Source organism: Arthrobotrys flagrans (assembly GCF_004000055.1).
Source record: "Arthrobotrys flagrans strain CBS H-5679 chromosome Unknown unitig_9, whole genome shotgun sequence".
NCBI lineage: Eukaryota > Fungi > Ascomycota > Orbiliomycetes > Orbiliales > Orbiliaceae > Arthrobotrys > Arthrobotrys flagrans.
In genome coordinates this window covers 1,389,728-1,416,291 of record NW_027137551.1, presented here as the reverse complement: position 1 = coordinate 1,416,291, position 26,564 = coordinate 1,389,728, and the positions used below count along the sequence as shown (strand labels likewise).

General features: G+C 44.1%; 6 protein-coding genes across 6 annotated transcripts; 3 read left to right on the top strand and 3 right to left on the bottom strand.

Moving 5' to 3' along the window:
• Window positions 1–3,839: 3,839 nt before the first annotated feature.
• Window positions 3,840–5,270, top strand: DFL_005776 (uncharacterized protein; the record flags this gene model as incomplete). Its single annotated transcript, XM_067635086.1, has 3 exons — window positions 3,840–4,144; window positions 4,226–4,955; window positions 5,106–5,270. The coding sequence occupies 3 exons, from the start codon at window positions 3,840–3,842 to the stop codon at window positions 5,268–5,270; spliced, it is 1,200 nt and encodes a 399-aa protein (XP_067489553.1).
• Window positions 5,271–8,705: 3,435 nt separating this feature from the next.
• On the top strand, window positions 8,706–9,321 carry DFL_005775 (uncharacterized protein; the record flags this gene model as incomplete). Its single annotated transcript, XM_067635085.1, has 3 exons — window positions 8,706–9,028; window positions 9,090–9,156; window positions 9,229–9,321. 3 exons carry the CDS (start codon window positions 8,706–8,708, stop codon window positions 9,319–9,321), a joined length of 483 nt encoding a protein of 160 aa, XP_067489552.1.
• Window positions 9,322–15,134: 5,813 nt separating this feature from the next.
• On the top strand, window positions 15,135–15,681 carry DFL_005774 (uncharacterized protein; the record flags this gene model as incomplete). Its single annotated transcript, XM_067635084.1, has 3 exons — window positions 15,135–15,420; window positions 15,493–15,575; window positions 15,628–15,681. The coding sequence occupies 3 exons, from the start codon at window positions 15,135–15,137 to the stop codon at window positions 15,679–15,681; spliced, it is 423 nt and encodes a 140-aa protein (XP_067489551.1).
• A 1,318-nt stretch (window positions 15,682–16,999) lies between these two features.
• DFL_005773 (uncharacterized protein) lies at window positions 17,000–18,419 on the bottom strand (the record flags this gene model as incomplete). The annotated part of the gene is made up of 2 exons (XM_067635083.1): window positions 17,000–17,597; window positions 17,656–18,419. The coding sequence occupies 2 exons, from the start codon at window positions 18,417–18,419 to the stop codon at window positions 17,000–17,002; spliced, it is 1,362 nt and encodes a 453-aa protein (XP_067489550.1).
• A 2,919-nt stretch (window positions 18,420–21,338) lies between these two features.
• Window positions 21,339–22,906, bottom strand: DFL_005772 (uncharacterized protein; the record flags this gene model as incomplete). The annotated part of the gene is made up of 4 exons (XM_067635082.1): window positions 21,339–21,698; window positions 21,760–21,816; window positions 21,876–22,358; window positions 22,424–22,906. 4 exons carry the CDS (start codon window positions 22,904–22,906, stop codon window positions 21,339–21,341), a joined length of 1,383 nt encoding a protein of 460 aa, XP_067489549.1.
• Window positions 22,907–24,315: 1,409 nt separating this feature from the next.
• DFL_005771 (uncharacterized protein) lies at window positions 24,316–25,893 on the bottom strand (the record flags this gene model as incomplete). Its single annotated transcript, XM_067635081.1, has 4 exons — window positions 24,316–24,687; window positions 24,773–24,824; window positions 24,990–25,158; window positions 25,365–25,893. 4 exons carry the CDS (start codon window positions 25,891–25,893, stop codon window positions 24,316–24,318), a joined length of 1,122 nt encoding a protein of 373 aa, XP_067489548.1.
• Between the last annotated feature and the right edge of the window lie 671 nt (window positions 25,894–26,564).

Here is a 26,564-nt window from a genome sequence, read left to right as displayed (position 1 = left end):
ATGTGATGCCGAACACTAGATGCTTATCTATAGCCTCGAGGTTAGCTGGCATGCCAAATGAGAACATGGTCACGAACTGCATGTCGAGGGCGCCCATCGCCTATACCTAGCGATCAGGATTGTAGCTCCATTTTTGAAAATTGTACAATTGTTTGATACCGTGATAAGGTAAGTCTTTGGCGAAGTTAGGGGTGTTTCTTCTTTCTGTTGACCCACAAGCTACACGTCCTATGTTAAATCTAGCAGCATTTTAGCGATAAATTCGAGATCTCAAGCCACTGTTCTCGCATGCAAACATCAGAAAAAATCTCTTTTTTCCTATCCAGGTCAATCAACATTGCTACTGTAGCGCCACCAGGTCTAAGCAGCGTCGTTTCTAAGAACGATTCAAGATCCTATCAAAACCTGCTCGCATTAGTGATCCTAAGTATTGTCAGTTCACCGAGACATCGATTGTAAGTTACTATCTGCGAGATAGTCTCGGATCTAGCCTACAGAAGTGTATAACACTTGGATATATTCGAAGAAAGTCAAGCTCTATCAAGGGTCCGAAGCTCTTTGCACGAAGCTAAGACTTCCTCTTCTTGGCCCACCAGGTCCATGCATCGGCAACAGTCGCCAACTAGAGCACGAGTAAACTTAGTATTACGAAAACCGGGTGCAGGATCCGACGTCTTAGAGATGATGACAATAACGGCCACTCCAGATACACATCCAGGTACGCATTGGCAGGCGTGCTTGAAAATTACCTGCGAATTCCCTGTTTTATTTGAAACCTATCATAGTAAAAGCACATTAGGACAGTGCTCACAGGCCCCTTCACAAAAAGGTCCTTAATCTATGAAATCTTCAGGCCTGCCTGGCGCTTTCGATGGAGTTTGTTTAAAGTTGCCCCACCATCGGGATATATTATAGTAACATGCCATACATATATATCAAACTAGTCAATATTGGGGCCAGATATACGAAATCGTAGCGTAATTGCGTCGGTAGCCATTAACCGGCGTAAGACTTTAAATAATTCTTATTACGGATGTTATAGGCAAAAGTTTCTTCTGGCTGTTTCGGGAATTGAGAAGAACGACCCTAATCGACACTGGTACAGCGCTAGCAACTATCGTTAACGGCTCGCCACCGGCTTAGCGGCCCATCTGACTATATTCGGTCCACTAGGGTGGGACCCACCTATTCAGTACAAGCGGATGGATGGAGAAACCTAGTTCACCTCTACATACTTTATGGATATCAGATAAGTTGACTGCCAGCTAATTCCGAAGACATCAAACTTGTAACCTTTTGGACATGTGGTTTTTTTAACAATGAAAAGAAAATATCCTACCCGAAAAGCGAAGAATTAAGCCAACTTTACGATTAGTGAAGACACATGCACAATTAAGTGCTAACGTAATCCACCCACCTGCGAGATGTACCCCAACGCGAGATGCTATTTTTCACCGAAAATTCAAAATTTAATGCCTCCGGGACCTCGAAAACGTGAAAATGGTGGTGAAAACTATTTTAATTAACTAATTTTACATTATTATTAAAAAAAATTAATAAATTATTTGTGAAATCGACGGTTTTCGTCGAAAAAAGTAAAAAAATGTAATAACACAACGCAATTCGTTCCGGCACCCCCATAACCCCCCCCGGGTGCTACTAATCCTTCAGGGTCCAGATCCAAAACTACTAGGCATAATCAAGCTGCCTGTTATCGGCGCTACAAGTTTATAAAGATATCCCCAGAAATCGAGCAGCTACTCGCTTTTCAACTGCCTTGATAGCTGCCTTAATTTCAGCATCCGTTAATATCTTTGCTTTTGATAAATGAGTTTTACCCCCTTCCTTTTTATTCCGTTTCGTTTTTAATATCTTAGTTAACTTTTTATTAATTACTTCGAGAACCTTATGCCTAGGGAAGGATTCAACTACAACTTTAATAATTTTATTATATTGCTATTATAGCGGAGAATTAAAATGCAGCGCAGTTAATGCATCTACTATATCGATATAAGTCTGCAGCGTGCGTGAGTATTAAAGCGTTAGAAACAGCTGGACACTAGACTTTTGCAGCAACTGTAATTTATGTTCTAGAATAATTTCACGCAGCAATTCGATGTGATCTTTCTTTTGAAATTTAGGCAGTTTCTTTAAAACTCGTAAAGCATTGAAGGGGACGAGTCCAGCTCCCTTTCAACCGTTAATAATATGGTATTTCGTGAACGTTTTAGTACGTGTAATATTAATAAGCTTCTTAAATTCAGGTTTTCCAATCGCTACATCTTTAAAATGTGAATATTCGTTTATCTTTCTCTTATAAGTAATAGCGTAATAGCTGAAGAGTCCGATGTCAAGAAGTTAAAGATAATACATAAAATGCGATGAAAAATAGAAGAGTATAATTTTATTTTTAAGATAAAAGTCAATAAAATCTATAATAATGTAAGATCTGTAACTGTTAAAAATTAATAGTCGTTTTAAGCCTTCGGCGATTTGAACGATAGTAAGTTAAAAGCAATTTTCCAACCAAGCTAAAGAAAGATGTTTGTTTATTACGCCTTTATCACTAGTGCCCCAGAGCCACCTTTCTCTTTTTTTATAATTACAGTGTTAATTGAGAATATGAACCTTATCTGAATAAATAACAAGCGAAAAACAATATTCTCCTGTCGCTGATATACACTCGATTATGGTCACACTCTTTCGAATAACATCATAAGCATAGAATCGCTATTTTCTACAGAATATAGGCATTATAATGATTTCAAGCTTTCCAAACCTAATTATAAACCCTTTTTCGTCCATATTCCATATATTTTCGTTCAAAATCTTATAAGTTTTCACGATTTTATTATAAAAACAGAACTAATACAGTATCGATTCGACATCATTCGCCTTTCCACATTTCAACTCCAATAAGCGACTGCGGACTGTCGTCAATTGAGAATAACGTGCTAAAAATTTATAATATTAATTTATGCCCACTAACCTACCTGCCATTTTCCCTGCTATAGCTCGAAGGATATTGTAGTTAGAGGGGAACCCGAACTTCCATAAGTTTTCCATATATTTCGCTAAAACTGTTTCTTCAGCCTAGATAAGTAGTTGTTTATATTAAAACTAACGATTCCCCCAGGCGGTTCGGCCAGCAAATCGATATCCCAGTATCAATACTAGCATACTATAACTCTCTGCTATATACTTCAGAAATAACACCTTTCCCGCTTTCAACGCTTTTAATGCTAGACGAATTCTCTCTTCTTTCTTCAGATCGATGTTACGACGTCGAATCGATGGCATTTTCGATAAATTTAAAGAACCCACTCTTAGGCTTTGAGCAAAAATTAATGAATTTCGATGATAAATACAGAGAAGAACGAATCTACAGAAGATAGAAATTTCGGAGGGGATAAAGGGTTAACGAAGAGAACCACTCAATCCCAACACGGTTAGCATCTCGCGTTGGGGTACATCTCGCAGGTGGGTGGATTACGTTAGTTCAGAACGCAGGAACCTTAATCCTTTGCCGAGTGGGTACACCATGAAACCCTTGCCAAAAATAGGTGCGTGCTGTGCCAAAGAATCCTCTTTCGTTAGGCCGCTGGAACATAATGAAGCCGAGGGCAGAAAAGAAAAACTAGAGCTATGCAGAGGATAATATTAGGATTTTGAAGGTTTCTCTCGTTCCGAATCGCTAGCGGAGCCTCCGAGTTCCCCTTTTCCGTCGATGCTTTCCAGATATGGTACCCTCGTCGCACAACGCAACCAAATTAAAAATACCACACACCGCACGCGCCAACATCCCCATTCCTTACCGGGAACATCGGTATCTTCCCACAATGCCCACCGGCCTTCTCGACCTCCCCAATGAGATCCTCTTCGATATCCTCCGCCAGGCCCTGCGCGCTAAAAGAGGCATCAAATCCCGCCGGGCCGTCCACATCGGTCGAGTCTGCCGCCGATTCTACACCATCATAACTCAGCTGCTGTATTCAAAGTGCGATGTCGAATTGTACGACAGCTGGGACTGGTCTCGGCGAGACCACATAATGAGGTTCCGCCGACACGGTGAGAGTAAATCAACGGGGTTTAATCGCGCATTTAAGGAACTAGATATGTATAAAACCCATGGGAAATTCGTCAAGTAAGTGTGCTTAAGTAGTTTGCGGATGCGCCGCGCCAGGATTCAGGACTGTGAAACAATTACTGATGCACGCCCCACTAGCCAACTAACCCTGGAAGTCTACCCACTAACCAGCCGCAAGCAGCTCAAGGTCATAGTTAAGGCCCCGTACCTTGTTCTCGCAAATCCTGATATGTTAGCGAATGGCCTCCCCATCGAAACAGCCACCTCCCTCTCGAACTTCGCCAGTATCCTCATAAGCTCCTTCCCGAACCTTACATCCCTCACAATTGGTAACAGGAGGCCCATGCCCATCAGGCGGGGCCCGCTCATCGACACCCTCGCCAATGTTTTCACCACTTGCATATATTTAAAATCCCTAACCTTGACCCTCTACCTTACAAACAACCTCTGCGAACCCCCCGGCCCCTACATTCCTCAGCAACTCTTCTCCAACTCCACGTCAACCCACCCTAAACAATTCGCTCCAATCCAGAATCTCACTCTTGACCTCCTATTCGAATTCGGGGCCGACTGGTTCCTCTTCTCGCTTTCCCACGTCCTCCCCGCCCCCTCCGCCGCCTCAATCAAAACTCTAACCTTCAGGTACGGCGACGAGCGTCGGATCCGACAACTTGCAGCGTACGCAGCGGCCACCCATCCAGTTAAAGGTATCATCGCATCGGAGCGGAGAATACAATTGGCGAGCTTACGTAGTTTAAAGTTTTTTCTGACAAGAGATTCGAAATGGGCATTTGACGAGCATTTTGAGATTCTGAGACCAGAGTTGGTCAAGACAAAAATCATACATTTGAGGGATGATATGAGCGATGTGAGTGAGGCAAGCCCTGCTAACTATTCTCCTCGCATCCTACCCTACTTACGTATCGGCCTACCCACCCACCTCCACTCACACCCAACATAGCCAATAACATTTCCACAATCATCATTAAATCTACTAATCGATATCATAATTCTCTAGGCCGCCTCCCTCCGCTTAACGTTTCCAAAATTCGAAGGGCCTCATATGTCTGATTATAGAATACGTTGGACGGAAAATGTTCTGGGGGATTTTCTGCCTTGGTCGTTTAGTCTAGGCGGTAGTTTCAACCGACACCACGCGTGGGTTTCTCATCCGCCGGAATAATGCGAAAGTCAGCACTACAACGGTGTCAATCCTTTCCTTAATCACAAAGGTTAGAGTTAGCGATTATACAAACAAAATATGTAGAATAAAAATATACCAGGTTTGATTTTGGATGGTGATATAAACTGGTTAAACATAGGTTACGTGTATCAATAGTGATAAAGTTCGGCATTTGATCCGATTAGCCTTCGGCGAGCCTTACGGTCGACATGAGAACAAGCCTTTGGGGACAACTCGAAATCTGCAATCGTTTTCAATCCGTGCATGGTCAAGGATACGATAAGATTATCTTACGCCTTGAGCTATGGTGGATCTCCCATATGAAAATCCTTGATTTACATATACCTAATATCTCCTCCTTTGTTAAGAAGCTGGGGAGGCTGCTAGTCGTCCCTCGCTGCGTGGGGCTCTGCATGTGGCTACGCCCGCAATTTAGCTTAGTTCGATGTGGACCAACAGTATGTTTGACAGGTATCGGTCTATGGATATCAATCGATGTACTCATATTGACAAGAACGTTTATGTTTGACAAGAACATTTATGTTTTATTGCCAGTTCGAAAGATTAATACAACACCTAATAGAGCAGCTGATACTTTCTTGCGTGCAATACAACAGTAGGACCAACACAAGTTCTATTCTGAACAAAAAGTTCTGTTTGCCAACCAATACCCAGAAATGTCAGCTTTAAAAAAAGAAATTAAGATGGCCAAGATTTCCGCCTGTCATCAAACAAATTGCTCGCGGACGACCGAGGTTCGATTCCCCGTCTGAGAGTTCTTTTTTTGCACATTTTTGCACATTTTTGAGCGTTTTTCGAATGTTTTTCGAACGTTTTTGGACTGACGGACGAATCCGTCTCGCGATAGATCAAACAACGCACAAATGTTTCCAGCACATTTTCGGAAACTAACAAACAAACAAACAACGGTTCTGTGTTGCGTTTGTGTTGCATGGTAGATCCCACAACGGAATACATGTTGGATGTCACAGTTTGGTTCAGGAGCTGGTAGCGGGGTATTCAACACTTATGGTGGTATACTCGGTCTTATATCCCTCAGAAGATGTAGAACTTGTCGAGTCCTACGGACTATCGCTACCTCCAACCGAGCTCGTACTCGCACTGACAAATAGAGAAGTCAGAGAAGACGCACACCGGACGCCACCATCGCCAAAGAATTCAAGCTGGTAAAAGTAGACGGCAGGGGGACCCCAGCGTCAGCACAGATCGCTCCGAATACCTAAAGCCATACGTCTGAGCCTGTACCTTTTTCGAGACAGAAGATGGTATCTTGGAGGGCTGAGAGGTTTTTGCATAGACAGTTTGAGTCGGTGAGTTGGCAGTTTTTGTTAGAGCAATAAGGGAGGAAAGCATTTGCTGTGGGGATTGCAGGGGTGGTGGGGGTTGGGAAGGGAGAGGAGTATGGGCCTGCTAGTTTGTTGGGTGCACTGCCGGCGGTGTTGGCGTTATTTGACTGACCGGCTGCCGTGGGGAGGAGTGACAGCAGTATGGGAGTGATTGTAAGGGCGATATTTGATATTTTCATGGTTAGATTATCGACAGGGGGCTTTATTGATATATTCCATCAGATCCATGGTTGGGGATTCAGGGGGCTTGAAAGAGTTCATATGGAGATATATCCAGAAGGATCACGATAGTTCGGCCTCGAGGATTGTACATACGCATAGTAAGACATTGTAATCCTATCGACGCAACTGACGGGATCTCCCGGACACAACGGGAGCTAGTAGGGTACAAAATTGTATTAGGCGTAGACTTTCAGCATGGTACAGGATTTATGAGAACATTAGATAGACGGCTAAGTTAGCGCTGTATTCTTGAAATTTAAAGCCAGCGAATACCTTGATCTTTGGCAGGTTCATACATATCGCCGTCGTCGGATGTTTCATCTCTGAATTCGTGGTGGTTTTGGTCTAGCTCACGAATGTCTTCTTCTTGATTTTCCTTTTCGTTGTTGAGAGAACTCTAAATGTGCATTCGAGTAGTACTTGATACGGAATTGAGGCAGGCCACTCGGCCTCTCTCTCCCATCTCACTTGATGACTTTCAGCCCTTTCCCAAATAGCGAAGATAGAATCATGTAGTATATCTCTGTAGGGGTGATTGAGAAGCTCGTGCGAGACCAGGGCCTTTGTCAGATGGGAGGGTGGGTGGAGGATATCGTGGTGGTTGTGGGGTGGAATGAGGGTGGGTTGACGGTGTGGCAACGGTGCGTTTGGGGACAGGAGGATAGTTAATTTGTCTTTTGGAGGGTCTGTTTGAGGTCAATGGTGCATGGCGAAGGTGCGTGTGCACAACCCCGCGGCTTCAAGAGGTGTGTTGATTTCTGCAGAATGCAACAAAGTTGGCCAGAATACAACGCCCTAGCCACCCAGTGAAGCCACACCTTACACGTGACTAGTGGGTTTCACTAATGCGAGAGCTCACCGAGAGATTTCACTGAATAAAATTTCCGCAATCTAGTGGACCCCTTGGTTAGCATATATAAATAATGGCCGTATGGTAGCTTCGATCATATATCAATCAAGTAATAAAGATACTCTATATACCATCGATTTCAACATGTTCTAGCTTCTACGTCCATAAGCTTTGAATGGTTCTGAGCTAAAAAGAAGGACTCGTTTAAAGGCTGAAGATATTTTTGTCTACAATTGTATATAGACCGCGAAGGAGGTTTGTACTGGCAAGATATGTACTTCACTTCGGCTCCAGCCGTTAGCTTCAACCTGCAGGGGAGTCCTGGCTCGATTGTTTCATTACGTACATACATGGCTTCCCCAACAGAAGTTCCACAGGATAATCATTATTCATAAACGCACCACACGTCAACACCGTCGTGATAAACGTGTAGCCACCGTGCATCATGGGATATATATCCGCGTAAGAGGCCGTTTACGTAAATTTACAACAAGGTTTTCCTTGTACGATCCTAGCGGAATGAGAAGAAATCAATAATCCTATATCAAAATAAATTGAAAAACGTAAAGGTTGACGATGTACTGGCAATGTTTACGAAACAGACTAATACAATAGCAACATAGTAATAGAATTACATGTCGATAGACAGGACTCCTACTAGCTGGATATTCTTCTTGGGGTGGTTTTGATTTTGAGCGGGTACATATACACATAATCTTTTGAGATGTTAATCAAGTTGTCAGAGCAAACGTAAGAATATCGATAGATCTAGAGACGGCTCGGAATACCCCGTACTTGAGATGCAATGATCCAGCATCGTATATGGAGCCAGACGTCTACCAATTACATTATAAATAGGACCTAATGTCGCCATCCTCGCACCAAATTAAATCATCCACATCAACTTACTCACCAATCAATCTAGTATACTATCCACTACCACATAACTTTCCAAACACCCAACAAACCAATCCCCTTATCCGGCACCAAACAAAAATGGAGTCCACAATGACAATGGAAAACGGCATCTACCTCATCTTCGACTACCACGGCGAAGGCCTCAACAGCCCACCAATCGGCCGCTACCCCGTCGAAGAACTAACATTGTCCCCAAAGCCCGTCTTCTCCCTCCCTCCAAACCAGAGCTTTGAATTCCCAAAGTGGATCCTTGAGAAGAAGGATAAGGGATGTCGTCTCAAGGCCTTTGGTTGCCCAGTGGGAATCCATAAAAATGAGCTTTATGCGTTCTTGCTCAATGAGAAGGAGATTGAGGAGTGGATGGTTACGTTTAGGCCTCAGCAAGGGAAGGATGTTGCGACGTAAGGTCTATTTCTTGGAAAATTCTCCCACCTTTGATGCTGAACTATATCGGATTTTTAGAATCGAGAAGATGGACAAATCTGTTGCGTGGTGCGTTGAGGAGAAGGGGAACCCAGAACAGCCAAAGGTATACAGACATCACGCTGTTTGTGAACTACCTGGTCGTAAACATATTCACTAATTTTGACTATACTTTTAGCGTATCATCATGAAGCAGCTCCACTCCTCCAGACAGATCCCAGAGGAGATGCTGTTCACTTTCGTCCGAATGGACAAGAAGATGTCCCACTAACTGGTCTGAATCGATTCGCTCCGAATGCGTCAATCGCAGCGGTATATTCACAGTGAGCTATAGCGCTAGCTGGGTTTGGTCGCTATTTGACCCGGATGGGATTCTAAAAGCGTCCGAAGTGGGGTATCCATAACTTAAAAAAAAACAAAAAAAACAGGGAAAAAGGGAAATTTAAATGTACAAAAAAAGGTTTCATATTTTGAAGTGTTTAGTATATTTTATATCGAAATGCAAATCTCCACGAGACTACTCGGGGCCCCACCGATATTTCACTTGGCTATGTAGAAAGTCGCACAGAATACTCTCCTAACCTATAAACAAGACAAAATTTGGTTCTCGGCTTCAATCGTTAACTTCCTTCCGTCAAATCTAGCAGTAAAGCGTAGCTCAACGTGAATGTTCTCCACTGTAAGTGTCACGCACCACTGAGCCAAAACGTCAGCGGTACGTAACTAGGCGTACATCAAGAATACCGTATATATATAAAGACACAGCTTGGTAAATCTGTGCTCTTACATCCACGATGCACTGCTATTATAAAAGTCGATGTAAGCGTACAAATTATTCTGGAATCATTGTTTAATAACGCTACCTTTAAACTCCTACAAAGTGGAAATGCCAAATAAGAGGCTATTCTTTATTGTTCGTCCAAGGTAAGTTCAATGGTAACAATGAGGTGTGGACATCGTTCAAAAAAATTAGTCTAACGAGCTTCTAGGATGTCGTATCTTTTGGATACAGTAAAGGTGGGGATCCGTTTCACTTAGTCCCCACTTCTCAAGGCGTACTCCCTGAAGACGAGAGAATAAAGTCCACGCTAGCCGTTGAATTAGCTGTCGCAGGGATTGTAAAACGCTACGACTCAAACCCAATAACGATCAAGATCATAGCAAAGTATGAAAGTTGAGATAGCACCATATTATGGGCGTCGCTTGCTAATCGTTGTAGGAGTGGCCATCCCGTGTTCCTCGAAATTTGTTTCCAGCCACCCGGATAAGCAAATTGGACCACGCCATGGACATATACACCGGTAGTCTCTCATTCCAAGGGCATAGGCTCTCAAGAGCACCGGTAGATGTGGAACTAGGTTGTATGTAAGCTTCCAATTGATAATTCCACGATACGCATACCCTGACATCCGATTCTGATAATACTCGCAGAACTTCCACTACGGGCGATCATGACCTCTACATGAGAATCAGATTTACCCATCCTATCACAATTCAGAATACTCCAGGCTACCAACGACGAAATATAGCTATACTACTTTCACATCCCAACCGGCTGCCGCATATCGGCGATCATATAGCTGCTGTTTCCAAACAAGCCCAAAAGATTCCACATCCCCGATATCTCTTACTCGGCTGGAACGCAAGTAATTCGTATACCTAACACTAATATTATTTCTAATATAAAACAGCACAGACGCATCCAGAGCTACGTTCATGGCACTTGGAATGTCTTGGAGCATCATCCCTGGATCGATGAGCGTGAGGGTTACTATAGTTTATTCGGCCGTCATGGAGGGGACATAGATCTACAAAACCTTGAGCGGATTGTAAGTGTAGCCTCCTACCTACTGGGGAATCTGAGCTTATAGCCTCTATAGCTGGATCACACGGTGTCCTTCATACCACAACCCTCGCACCAATTCCGCATTGACCACCATTGTGGCCTCTTATATCGCTTAGCCCAGAGCAGTCGCATAATAATAAGGTATTCCACAAGATAAGATTCGCCTTTGTGAGTCCGGTGGAGGCGTATCTATTCACAAAAATGTCGCAAGTATCGGCTGCTCTAAAGTATGCAAAGGTAATACAATTGGGAGTTGGTCTTAAAATCTTGCTGGCAGGACAACATGAAGCAGTTCTTCTCATATATGTATGTATGTATGTATGTATGTATGTATGTATGTATGTATGTATGTATGTATGTACAAGATGCTCATCAAATAGTCTTTGGCAGGCTTCTTCTCGCGGCTTTTTACTTTCAATGTATGAAAAATAGTCCCACAGCTAAGCAGCTAGAAATAAAATAAAATTTAAAACGCTGCGGATTAGAGAGGAAGGTTATGATCATGCTTACGAAAATACGATGGAGAGAATCAAGATTTACAATTCAGGCTCTAGAAACTTGGTAAACCAGGTTCTATTATGGATTACCTGTGCAGAGAGACCGCTTACTCCGTTGGAACTCCAGCATGCAATTGCAATAGAGGTCGGCAAGAATATACTTGACGAGGATAATCTACCCAATGTTAAAAAGATGATCTCTTTATGTGCTGGACTAGTCACGGTCGATGAAGAGAGCAACGTTATTCGATTAGTCCATTATACGACACAAGAATATTTCCGACGAACGTGGAAGAAGTGGTTTCCTAAGGCCCAAACTGATATTGCAGAGAAATGTGTTACCTATCTGTCGTATGATATCTTTAAAACGGTTCCTAGTTTAACCGATGACAATATTAAGACGATGCTACAATCGAATACTCTGTATATTTATGCAGTGCAGAACTGGGGATATCATGTCGGCATATCTACAATTGGGGCTACACCGTTAGTAGTGGTTTTTTGGGAAATAAGATCGGGCTGTCGGCCTGCAGCCGGATTATGAATCTCGATAGAAATTTCTTCTCGCTGTCTTGTCAGGAAATGATAGGAGTTCACTTCGCAGTATATTTTGGATTGTGGGAATCAATGACAGCCATGGTAGCCGAGGGCGCTAACATAGAGGCTAAGGACGGAAATGTTGGGACCCCGCTGTCATGGGCTGCGTTAAATGGACACGAGGCAGTGGTGAGGCTACTGGTGGACAAGGGCGCTGACCTAGAGGTTAAGGACATATATGGGGCGTCTCCACTGTCTCAGGCGGTGCCAGAAAGGCGCGAAGCGGTGGTGAAGCTGCTGGTGGACAGGGGCGCGGACCCAGCGGCTTAAATTGCCTCCCCTGCGCACCTCCTAATGCATCTCACCACTTTATATATTTTTCGATGACAAAATCGGATGTGATCGTCCATGCATTTACTTCTCGGAAATAGGAGTATCAGTTGTGCATAGAGTTTTTGAAATCGTACAAAGCGGCGAAGAAAACACTACATCGGGAGTACACAATTTAGCTTATGGACGAATTGGGATGCTCCGCTAGTTAGTGGGGTTCGGCACCCCAGTTAACGGGAAGAATGAGGAAGATGAGAAGTTTCAAAGGGAGAGGTTACATCTGTGTTGAGAGCAAAAATGCAACAACCGCGTGATGAGCATGCCGTCTCAAGGTTGAACCCGCGGAAAGAGACTCACATCAGAAGGAGATCCATCGAAACACGCAGACCCGACTACGTCGAGGCCCTATGTTCTGGACAAGGGACATTTCTGTGCTCCAACCAACCGGCAGATTAGGGCATAAAATTGTACTTCAACAAAGAGTTTACCTCCAATCTGTTAGTTAGAGCACATTTTTGTATTGTAAAGCAATAATACACTGTCTTTTTGAAGGTAACAAACCGAACACATTGCTTTCAATCAATAAGACAGATATACACATACACAAAACTTCAGATCCCTCGAATGTTAAGATTTCCACTGGTCATCACGTGATGTACTCGCGGACAACCGGGGTTCGATTCCCCGTCTGAGTGTGTTTTTGTACTTTTGGGGACTTTTTTGAACCTTTTTCGGCTGGCAAACAAAGACACTCGATGGCTTCTGTTAGTGTCGCACGCTCGCCAGATCGAACAAGGAACAAATATGTTCGGTTACTGGACTACACAACGAAGTTTTCGTCTTAGACCACTTTCATGCCCAGACCTGGGTACGAGACTATGGCCAGATTAACGTGTTGGAAAGCGCAAAAGAATGCATATGCACCACATTAACAAAGAAATCTGTCTACTACCTAGTATCGACGTATCAAGAGGGCACTCAAATATTTAGCCGACTCCTTGAGTACGTAGAGCCTACCGATGGTCCAGCGGCTAAGGAAGATTTCTGCCTGTTCAAAAAAAATGTTTATGAGAAAATGTATTAGGACAATAATGTTTTGTTAGTCTGGGGAGCTCGCAGCTGGTGGCGTTCTAGCCACGTCTTGAAGCCACATAGGTAGTGGCTGACCGAACGCCTACCACGTGACCATGAACGTTCGAACGTCATGTAGATTCCGCGTCGTCACTCCTACTAGCTCTCTTAGATCCTACGAGCTCCTACTGGAATCTCCAGGCTTCACTAGGAAGGCATAGGTAGTTGGCTATCAAAAGGAAGTTGCCCCTTGCTTTCTAAGGCCTCCTAAGAAAGTGACATGCTAGCTTTGCCTTCCTTAGAATAGATGGTATTACATAACGTACGCGCACATATCTCATTCTAGTTCGTTTGCGTGTCAATTACTTTGGACTCCGACATTGTATTACTCTCGATATCTTTTTCAACATGATCAATCTAACAAATTGGAATCAGAGATGTGTACCAGTCAAGGCAACTGTTGGTTGGTATCGAAACCAGACTAACATAACATTTTTATCGCTAACCTGCAAGGGCAAAGATATCTTTTCTAGCATAAACTCTCCAGACCTGGTTCACAAACTTTCAGACCCATGTCTAGTCTCGTCAGCATGCATAGCCATGTCCTAGAATGCACAAAAATGCACCACATCAACACAAGTCTATCTAGTATCGACATGATAACGAGCACACACAAATTTTTAGTTAACTCCACACCACCAAAGTCCGATCGCCCCTTAAATACTTTTTTTGTTTTTTTTGGATCTTTTTGAATCTTTTTGAACCTTTTTGTGTTTCAGTTGCTGAACATTGCAAACATGTGTTAAACTACAGAAATGTGTTAGACGGACGAATCTTTCGTCCTATAGCAAAACCGTACTACTTTCACAGGCATCAGATCCGAAATATAGTTGTATTCGGGGGTGAAGAGGGTGAATCAAATTATTACAAACATTAACATTTTGACTTTTCTATGCCAGCGGTTGTTGACGACGAATCGGAAATCCTCCGACGGAATACCTTGGCGCCAATGCGGACAAACTCACGCTCACAACCCTACGCGAAAAATCAGCTATCTGATTTTGTGTTGGCATACATACCGGCCTCGAAACTATTCTAGCATGCAAGATATTACTCTATCCTGTAGAGGCAATTTGCAATGAAAGGAATTACAGGATTTAACAAATTGAAATATACATTTATTACTTATTACAAAGCTTTCAGGCGAATGCTCCGAGGAGAATATGGTTGATACATGGTCCTGAATCCAACCAATTTCGACTAGGTTCTCCTGCGTTCCTCATACATTCCACATGCATTCCACCTAGCTATATTTCAACTGTAGTTCACCTGAATTCCGTTTGGATTCCACTTGGATTCGAATTCCACTTATTTTCCACCTTGCATTCGAATTATCCTGAGATTCCACCCTGCATTTGAATTCCGCTGATATTCTACCTGTACAATATTTGCGTTTCATGTACATTTCATTTACATTCCATTTGTATTTCGCTTGTATTCCACCTGTATTCTACCTGCGACGAAGTTCATGATAGCCTCTCGATCGTGCGCCTATCTCAGTTTTTCCCAGGCTTTGATGGCGGTGACCCTGGAGAGTATCGAAATTGTGTACTCCTTTCTGGCCAACGAACGGGTATATAAGCCTACCTATTTCACCCACCTTGGATTCAAATCATCATCATCAACATCTCCAAGCATTTAATTGTTCAAACAATCACCAGTTTGCAATAAAACCTCCAATCTTTTACCAATATACAAATTACTTAGCCTTTTACAGCTATTTCAAAACTTTCATTCTACAAAATGCACTCCTCCACTCTCTTCGCTTTCATCGCTCTCACCCTCGGTGCTACTGCTCTTCCAAACTCACCTGTTGGCAAAGGAATTGTTTTTCCAGCCGGCAACGATGTCACCATGGTTCAAGCAAACAAGGCTTGTGGGAAGGATATGAAGCTCAACTGCTGCAATGATGTCGACATCTCTGAGAGCGCTCAAGGGGACGCTGCTGGCTTGCTTGGATTGAACGTTCAAAATGTCCTAGGCAAAGTTGGTCTTTTCGGAAAGTGCAGCGACATCAGTATCCCAATTGGTAAGTCTACCGTGAACATATATTCCAGAAATAGTCATGTTAAGTAAGAGTCTCATCTAATGCTGGACTTAGTCAACCTCGTCCCCGTCAACAACTTCCTCAACAACAAGTGCAAGCAAAACGTTGCCTGCTGCCAGGACAGTGGTACCACCCAAGTATGTATTCAATGTTTATCAACATCGCACGATTTGATGCTAACTTTTACAGAACGGCATTCTCAACGTTGGTCTTCCATGCCTTGCTCTCGGCGGCCTTTTGTAGACGATTATTTCGATGCTACCGAAATTTGGATACAATAGGCTTACAAGCTGCCGGGCCATCTTACGAGCACGAGCACATGGCAATTGTAGAAATCTTTTGAAACTCCACGGAACATTGCACGCGTTTCTTTCTTTTCTTCGTCGTTGTCTTACTCAGACCCTTTTTAATTAGACTTAATCCTGTACACCAACTAGAAAATCCTGTGACTATTCTTCAAACGAAACAATTTTCACAGCAAGACTACTATCTTTATTCTGGTAAATCAGAAATCGACTATGATCATTCAACCTTCAACGTTTTAGACTGCACAAAAATATTTACATCAATGTAAATATGTATAATTTATATCAAAATACTAACAACCGACTTTAATAATAAAAACATGCACAAATGTTGAATTAACCATCACCTATCACCAACAACCATTGGCGATCTAGTGAATATCCGTGTGCAATAGAGTGCGCGATTGTAACAAAAGAAACGGCCACTAGCCATTGATATCTATAGACCTTATTGACGACGCAATACAGGTACTTTTGAGATGCACTTCACTAAGGGTAGCATGCTCTCAGTACCGGGCATCCACACCATCAAGGCCCAGCTTGATTGTAAACTCTTCGAATTAACCGGGTTGGGTTCTTCAACCGATCCTTATATCCGTTTAGCCAGCTTGTCAGTTATCTCTATGTACCTTACGTAGAATCAATACCTTTATAATTCGAGGCAGGAAAACCACCATAGAAAGCACCACGCAGCTTTTTTTCGGCCATCCATCGATCAAGTATTATGAAGAAACGACACGCCACCAAAACCAGGCCACCGTTCAAATTACAGCCCTACTCATACAGGTATCACCCTATGGCACACCGGCCAAACAATTCAACTCTAAAATTGGCTCAATCCAAGATAAAAAACGCCATAGGCTAAATATCGGAACCAGCACCCCCTTTGTGGCGTAAATTCATTCAAAGCCTTCATGAGAAATGAAGCAAACGGACTGGTCGGCTAAGTGTCGTTACGACAGAGACAAATGGGAGCACCGAAGCCCGTCCTAATTGGTTATCCCGGCCCCGAACAAGGATCCTGGATCTATTACATTCTGCAGACCCAGCGGGTGCTTCAAAGCTCAATGTTCAATCGCATATTCTATCTCGCATATTCTATCTCAATCTGGATATATAAATCATAAATAAATTCTGACCAATCGGCTTCCGAAACTCCTCTTTCTACTATAGGTGGATCTCTACTGACAAGCAACGGCCGAAGCAGTTGGCGCTTTCTGGCAGCTCGTTTCCGAGGCCAGCCTAAGCTAGAGCGTCTAGTTTCGACGGAACCTAAGCTTCCGATAGTAGTTTGTGTCCTCGTCAAGTTCAAACGAAGCATCATCATCTTCACCATCATCCTCATCGTCTTTAGGTCCCTCGTCATCTGCATCGATAGGGATATCGTTAGAGTCATCCTCAGGCTGATCTTCAAGATCCGGATCGCTGTCATCGATGTCGTCGCCGCCGCCGATTTCGTCCTCAAATTCATCTTTTTGGATGACGGTAACAGTTTCTATGACAGGCTTTGCGGTCTTGGTGATGGTGATAGTCTCGGTTACGACTTGGTTCGTCTTGGTGGCTTTAGTAGTTGTTTGCTTGCCGTTAACGTAGACGGTATAGGTATAAGGAAGTTTGGTAACAGTGATAACCCGAACGGTCACAGTCTTGGTCGGCTGAGGACGCTGTGTGATAGTATCAACAACAGTTTGCGTAACCGTTTTCACTGGTTGAACGGTGAGCTTCTTGGTTGTCCTTGCGACAAACTGAGTGACCTGAGTGACTTTCCCGCTGACCGTTTTCGTGACCACGACTGTCTTAACAGCTGCTGGTCTTCTTTGTTGGATAGGAATACACCCACCAAATGGTCCGTTGCTATGAAAGAATTAGCTAAGAGGATGGGATTTGAGAATGCACTTGGGTAAGTTCTTACAGGGAACCTTCCTGACAGCGGACTATGCAGATGTTTTTAACACCACCTTTTGGTCCGTAAGTCCCGCGACAGTTCAAGTCTGCCGGTAGCTGAAATTTGAATTTATTGAAAACCTTGCTGAGCTTTGCTGGCGAACACCCCGGGGTGACCACCTGACCAGGCTGGGCGCAGCCGATGTTCTTGAGCTGTCTAGTCCAGGATTGCCCAGTACCCTTGTAGTCGATTCTGCAGTTGAGTAGTCTGGGAACGCCCTTGAGTGTACGTGTTAAAACTACCAAGGTTTTCCCAGCGGCAACCTTGGGTATACCGGTCTTGACCGTACTCTTGTCGACGTTAAAGCGCTTTCTGGTCCTCCCCTGACCTTCTTGGAGAGACAGAGCTTCGACATGCTTTGGCACGATGATACGTGCTACCGGGTTAGCTTTGTGTTCGAAAAAGAACTTTTTACGCTTTTGTGCGTTCCACTCTGCCAGTTTATTATTTTTGTACCAAAAGCCAACGCTATTGCCCGAGAACCCACAGCCGTTCTGAAGGTAGGTGGCGTTATTTCTATCGTGGATGACCGTTCGGTCGAAGACTGGTACATCTAGAATGCGCCCGAACGGATCCTTTCGATCATTTTTCTGACTGAATCCGAGACCGTAACCGTGGATTTTGGGTTGGTTGCTTCCCCAAGCATCCATGATGACCAAGTGGCCAGATGCGAGGTCTGAGAGCCCAACGAGGGCAACAGTGGCCGTTGTCAAAAGAGAGGAAAAATGCATCTTGAAAGAGTGTCTAGATTTGATTTGAAGAAGCTTAAGGAGAGAATAGTACGCGGTCAAAGAGTGACTGGATCAGTGAGTGCACAAGCAGTAGAGTCCTGCTAAATAGTTATGGCCAAGGAGCCGCTGGAAGCACTCGTGGTGATGAAAAAAGAGTGCTTTCATCGACCTTCATGAGAGGTTTATATAGACATTGTCTGATAAGACCCCATTGTCGCGGTTTCGATGTTGTATGCCACGGCTTCGCCCATTGAACGATTATGGGCCGCTTCAGACTGACAATTAAGTTGAACACACCATTGATATAGATCATCGGGAATCTCGTCGCGCGGATATAGTCTCCTAACCAAAGATTGTAGAGGCATCGAGAGTCTTCAAATCTAGTTGTATTAGAAAAAGCAGAAACTTGCATCACCCAGCTAGCAAAACAAAAATAACACGGAGCTTGTGTTGTACACCCAAAAAAAGGTACCTAGGTAACCAGACCATGCAACCACCGAACACAAATGTTTTTAAGGTTCGACGACCTCCATATAGCGTTCGAAATACCAATAGAATTATTGGATGTGCTTTTCATATGGAAATCCCTGCCTTCTCGGCTAACAGGATTAAGTGGAGCAGAGATTGGCCACAAGCGAATCTCGTTACGCCTGAACAATCCTAATCTAGGGGGTTCGGATATATGTACTTTAATGGCTTACAAGGAGCGTATCGGGATACTATATCGAATTTGATAATATATTAAGTTCAATCTAACCCTCAATGGCTTAAACCGCGAACTCAAATGCGCGCATGTGCGCTATTTGTTTGGACGTTCTGCTCCTTGTACGACGCAACGCACGTTAAGCGAGTGGCAATTTATGTCTTCTTGAAACGAGTATCGAATGTAGCGAGACACCATCCAACCTGCATCCTGGGTTTGATTTGACGACGCTACCGTTCTTCTAATCACATCATTGCCCACGGGAGGATTCGAACCACGGAAAGCCATCATTCAGACCGGTTATATTGTCCGTCTTTTCAACTGCGGCTACACCTTACAGAGCTAGAATATCAGATGCCTCTTCAAGTCTACCGGCAAACTAATGAACTTTAGAAAAGAACATCAGAAACGGCTGAGCTGAGGATTTTACTTGCGAGCTGAGGACAGACATAACCTTTTTGGCTAATCTAAGACAAACATGCATCAACACACAAATCGGTCGAGTGCTGCGACTCCATAGAAGGGTCGTAGTCTCGAGGCCAGCCGCCAGCATATCGGCATACTCACTTGCGCCTCATCTCAATACCATCCTCATGGTGCTCAAATGGCCAGGAAAACGTAATTTTTAAGGGTATAACGCATTATTGTCGCGCCAATACACGACTAGGGGGTCATACTACCATTCGATATATCACCCTCGAGCGGTGGAAGTTGGCGCTTGTGCAATTCCTACGTTGGCCTATATCCGGGTATAATATAAATACTGTTGAAACACACGTATGGAAAACTGATGTAGAACTTGTCTATTCTCTCGAAATTGTGAGACCTCAAGGTCACGTGTAGGTCCTGCGATCAGCCACAGGCTGGTTGACGCCACCGTGTGGGTTCGACGTTACACGCACGAAACCCACATCGCGAGAAACAACAAAAAGATAATTGTACATTAACTAGACCCTTCTTCATGATGATATATATTTATGCATCGGTATGACTGGCTCGGGAATATAATTCGTATAGTACCGGCAAGTCCGCCGATATAAGCCCCTCTATTCCAGACGGGCATGCATTCCATCTCCAAAATAGTTGCCGACAAGTAAATTTGACACATTGAGATTATAATTACCAAAAAACAATAGATACAAGATTATTCTGATTTTATTATTATTACCGTTTGCATACTAGGAACAATTTGTATTAAAGAAGACTAATTCGCGATCAAAATCATCTTAGCCGGTATCGGAGTTGTTCTTGGCGCCCCTGACGTCCTGGGTTCTCGATTAAAAGAAAACTACTAATTAAGAGCTTGTACTTTAGAAGGAAGATCGAGACCCAGAGAGGTGCACCGATGTATTCTATGATGTGAAAGCTATGTTAGTAATAATATGGTCGTGGTGCCGTCCTCGAGGGTTGCCTGCAGTAGCATAAGCACCGGCGAGGCAAATCACTCTCATACTTTGAGATATTCTAAGCCATGGGTTCTAATTGGCAAATACTCGTATTGCAATATCGAATTGGTCTATCCTATTCAGAATCTCGAAAGGCACTTGCCCGTATTTTTCACGAAAATCAAATTAAATTTACATCACGTGTCCCGCATCTGCTCCTGGTCTCGAGGCTGCCCGTATTACATGCAACAACAACGGGCTCTTGCCCTCCGTCCTTTTCTGATATTCCAGTCTGACATGCTTTTTCAAGAACTTTTCGCGGATGATAGTGTATGGCTAGTAACCATAGCCGCCGCCGCCACGGTTATACGAGGGTCGGAGGTTTGGGCTCCGGTATGATCACTTTGTTATTTTCGGTGGTTGTCTTCATGACCGTCATAGTGGTAACGGTTGTTTTAAATCTTGTAGCCGTCTTAGTAGCCGTCTTTGTAATCGTCTTGTAGATTTTTTGAGTGATTCTTTTGATGGCTGCTCGTGGAGCGGGAGTGCGCAGGAGCGTGTCGGGGCCAACACATGGACAGATATTGAAACAGGCGAACTCGTACCCCCGTCCCGCTCCGCTAGGCTTCATTTTTAACGGGTTTGAACCACCCGAAAAATTGATAATTGGATTATACAACTTTAATATATTTGACAACAAAATCTACAAAGAAACGTTTAGGCTCAGTGCAAATGTACCTGATATAAAACTCGGGGACCCGCAATAACTCCCGAAAATATAAGCTTTTGAAAAAATCCCGTAAACTCAAAAGTCGCATTTGGATGCCTTAACTAGGGACACTGATCCAATATAAACTCCCCGCAGCTCGAAATCTGACACAAAATACACCTCATCCCCGTCCTAACCCTCATATTGAAAAAACACTGGGGCAAGTTCCCGTCCAGAGGGAGTCCCTCAAACTGAGCCTGTCCATCCGAATTCGGGTTCGCATTCTGGCAAGCTTCCGCGTTGTTGTAAAAATCCTCGATGACGATATTATACTGTTCATTGCCGAATTTTAAGACAGTATCGGCGGGAATATCCTGGATTCGGGATTGTAGGCCATCTGCGAACTTTACAATCTTGTAGCATTTTTCGTTCATGAAACGGGAGCCTGTTGGTGTGCAAGCTTCGAAAGTGGTTGCGCCGGTCTATAGATGCATCTTGTAAGCCTCTTGTTAAGCGAGAAATATGGAACTTGGGTGAACTTACATCGATCCAAACAAAGTAACCTTGTGTCTTAAGGGCACGGATAACAAGTGCTTGCCTCTATGATCATTTATAAGCCTTTGAACATCCGCTTTCACAGATCTTTATCGGACACTTACAACCAATCGTATACCCCTATCCGCAACGGCCCTAACCTCCATATCAAGATTAACCGTCGCAGGAATAAGAAACCTGCCCCCTGAGAAAAATCTCCCAACATCCGTAGTCTCCGCATTAGACGCCGGCGGCGAAAGTCTCGCAAGCAATGACGTATCATCAACCCCTCCAAATATCGTCTGCGCCAACGTCGAGACCTGATCTCGAGAAGCCGTGAATGCCTGCGATAACCGTGCATCAATGTCATTTCGGAGGTTGTCTGCGTCTGTTGGATCGGGGAATGATCCTAGTACGCCGAATATGCCAGCTATTGCGGTTAAAGATCCGCCGATAAGGGGGTTTGCAGCACCAGCAGCGGCTGCAATGGTGAATGCTCCGGCTAGAACGCCGAAGATGCTGTAGCCTTGTTCCGCTGGTTGTCCGAAGTCCGAGACTAAGCCACCTGCCATGAGGATTTCGTTGATTATTGCGTCTTGGAGTTCCTCCTTGAATTAATTTAGCATTCGTGTCAAGGAGAATAAATCGCGGATGTGTGTATAGAGGTGTATACCTGGTAAGCCCGAAGTAAACTATGACAAGTAAACATCGCATTTCTGATAAAAGAAACCTGCGGCGGTGTAAATTGAGTACAAAGGACATTCGGTGACCGGCAGTTCCCAGTCCGAAGATCAGTGCAATCTAAATTCGAGTCCGCTATCGTCCCTCCCGCTGTTGTTCTCTGATCAAGGTTATTGGCCCAATTCCTAACCCCTTGCTCTCGGACAAAATTGTCAAGAAAGACAGAAGCACCACTGTTATCCCATGTACTGCGATCTGCGGCACTCAGGGAGCAAATCAGCTCTGGACTGCCTGAGACGCCGATGACCCGCTGGGGTACTGGTTTTGAATGGCTGAGGATTGGGGTCAGCAGCCCAAATATTGAGAGGGAGAGCTTGAGACTCGAATACATTTCGTGGCAAGTGATGTAGATTGTGTTCACTGACGTAGGACAATGATCGCCTGTCTTAGAATAATCGTACCTATAACTAGGCATTGTGTCACCACTTTATATACCTACGACGCGCAGCCAGACTACCCACAACCAAACTTCGTCTCAAGGGTCCTTCTTGTGTTGCTTGTTGGTCGCCAAGATTAAGCCAAGCTGCGGCTGTGTTGCGCGTTCCAAATTTGTCGGATGCTAACGTGAGCTGACCTTGTAATCTTGATTAGTGTTCTCATGGGTATTAAATTCATCGTGGAAAGTTGAAGAGAATTAGTCAAACAAAAGTAAAATATCGAGTTGTGATAGGCTGTCAGTCTGGTATGAAACTAGTGATTAAGGCTTAGCCCCTGTTGACGGGGCGTATGAAATGCAGTACGATACACATTGGGACTGACGAAGTCAGCGACATGTATGCACATTGCATTGAGCTGAAGCCCAAGCCTCTAGCGGGGGCATTAACGAGAAACAACCTCCAAATCAGTACCTTGTACTAAGCGCAGCATCTAGGTTCACTCATCTTTTTCACAATCTTCCTCATAATGATTTTCTAAGCGCAAGGATCACATGATCACAACTCTTATTCGATAGCATATCGACTAGATCGACACTTCAACAAAACGTCGCATTGAGGCCTGGACTGGGGACGAGACCAGCCTGGACGGCTCACCCAACCGTTGCAACAACACTATAAACGTAGATACACATACATGCATATCTACCTTCAAGACCTGCGAAGTTCAAAAAAATAAAATTCAGGGGTTGGTTCAACAATCTAACATGTTTTAAACATTCGGTTTTCTAGGGACCGCGACCGCAGAGGAGGCCGCCGCCGAAAGAAGAGTCCCGAACGAAAATAGACATCTTCAAGTTCCTTTTATTCCTACGAAAATGACCTACTACGGCCATGAACGAACAAGGATCGAATGGTACGGCAGCCTCGGTGCGCATTTCCCACTGTCATCCGTCAAGCCACTGCCATCCGCAAGATCTCGCGCAATCGAAGAAAGCTCTAGTCTAGACCCACATGATCGAATACTATATACTGACGTGAGTGACTTGCCTTAGCCCTCGCAGTCAGGTGAATATGTTGCGCAAGAAATCAGATACACTCGAATTCCACGGGTCCAATCCGGACCTCTCACCCGTTAAGAAGTGATGCATTATGCTCACTCATACCTTGCATTGTCTATACATACTATGGTTATAATTATAATGTAAGGGCATACGCATTATCTACATATAGATATATCTTGTACTGCATTTTAAAACGACTGACAAATCTAGACGTGAAGGCTAGCTGGATAGCGAATGTATTCGATATTCTCGCATCCATCTAAAATTATTGTCTCCTGCTTAAAACCAAAAAAACACACATAATTTATCCGGTATATACGCAAAGCGAAAGCTATGTGCGCATCTAGCTACTCGGTCATGAATAGCTTGAAACTCTTCCCCATCACCTACCGAATATCCTCCAGAACAAGTCTGATAGGAGTCATATACGTTAATCTATCATAGTGGTCACAACCCGCAGTTAATATCCCAACTACTTGCAGCTTTTTGTTGAATACGAAGCTGCCTGAATCTCCGGCGGATGAAAACCGCTTATCGCAATTCTCCAAACCTACAATACACTGTTCCTCCGTCCGTCGCCCGTTTTCTTTGAGATTGATAGGATCCATGACTCCGTTAACTCGACCAAATGTTATACCGGTCTTCATCCCAATCTTAGCGACCTCCACGTTTAGGACCAGATCGTTGATCTCGGGCTGGAGGCATGGCGCGGACCTCAAGGACTTCCAGAGGCCATCCCTATCGGGCTCTGTGTCAACCTATTAATATTGTGCCAATCAGTACAATCAGCAAATTGTTTCACTTAGCAAACTCGTTTCGGTTTGGCGGAAGCGACAGGCTCACCATGTTTACACGGACGCGGTGCTGAGGAATTCGAAAAATCCCCCAGTCTAAACTATGTTCGGTATTTAGCTCAACCCTATACCCCGAGGTAGCGACGACTTCCTCGAAGTCTCTCACGAATTAGGAAATATGTGACAGATGTTTTTCTAATGTCACGATTTTATCGGTCTACAGCTTTAGGGATGCAGGCGGGGCGGGTTCGCAGAGGATCTCGTACTTGTTCTGGATTCCCGTTAAACGCTCCTCTGCCTCCTGCTTCATCGTCTTCAAAGAATCGACGGTGGCTTTGTGGTATCCACATGGAGGCTGTACAACCGCAAGATTGATTGAACCCGGGGATGCTGCTTCGTGGATAGCACCAGCATTGTCAAGGAATGCCGGGTATTCTATTTGAACGATACATTAGTACGCAATTTATATGTCATGCAGCAAAGTATTACTCACCGATTGCTGTTCTTTTCAGAACCCGGATTTGGCTTCGTCGGTAATAGGACGTGGTGGCACGTAAGCCCATATACTTCCTCTTTGTCCTCGGTTGCAAGATAACCGCTTATAGTTCCTGCGGACCACCACACCCCTGCTACGCCTATACGAGCGCCACACCCTGCTTGCTTCGCATAGCTTGCAGAGCCAAGTGCCGCTCCTTTAGCTGCTCTGGGCTTGAGCAATCTGATTTTCGAGAAAAGACCTTCCGGCAAGAGGCTCTTCCGCAACCCGGTGACAATTCCGTCTTCTTCCCAACAGCCGCCACTCTCGTAAATGATTGCGACTGCAGTGCAATTATTGACAACTCCGAGGTGCAGGGTACTCCACCGCAAAGCCCTCTCATCAAGGAATCGTATAATAGCCTCCTCTGATGCGTTCCAAACCCCTGCGGCGGCTGAGTCGGAACGTATAGGAGCCCAGAACCCGTCGTCCACGTTAAGTTCGGGGTTGAGAACCTGCCTATTTGCTCCATATACCCCTATCGACCGATCTTCGTCACGAAAAAACTCTTCTTCATGTCCTGTACTAGAACCGGCCGATCTTAATGATATTCGTGGAGACTGCGAGCGAGTGTTTACGGCTTCGCAAGTTTCTGCCGTATTCCTATCTTTTGGATGCTCTTTATTCGCGGCCATTTCGTATACGGTGAAATTGGAAATTCGGAATAGCTGAACCAGATGCCTGGGTGTAATCCTCGACGCAATATCGACCTTGGTGCGGATGACGTTTCATGAATTCAGAAAAGTGTACGGATGGAACTGAGCCCTTGCAAAAATTCATAACACATCGAGCGGTGTGCTGAAACGAAAATTTAAATGGAGTTGTATGCTATTGTATCAACTAACGTGAAACACTGGTAGCTGGGGAGGTACCTCTGGGCGGGCTAAGATATGTCCGAATTACTTGATTTGGTATTTACGATTTTCACTAAATTTATAGAATACATGCTTCCGCATACTACTGTTAAATAAACAAAAGCGTGCCCATATGCCCACCTATCTACCTTCCTACCAGCGTATTATTTAAATCCAATGTAAAATCTGAATCCACTATGAAATCGAAATCCAGTGTCAAATCCAGTGTCAAATCCAGTGCAAAGTCCAATAAATAGCAAAATAAAATAAAAATCTCTAAACCAAATGTTAAAGTTTTTATGTGAAAGAACTTAAAAGTGCAAATTTTCAAAGGCTTGCAAAGGTACAACGGCTAAACTGCAGAGGCCTACCCCGGTTACCAGTTTTAGTGAGACCGAATTCTAATGGGAATATCGAATGCAATCGAATGCTTCGTACGGCACGTATGAGGG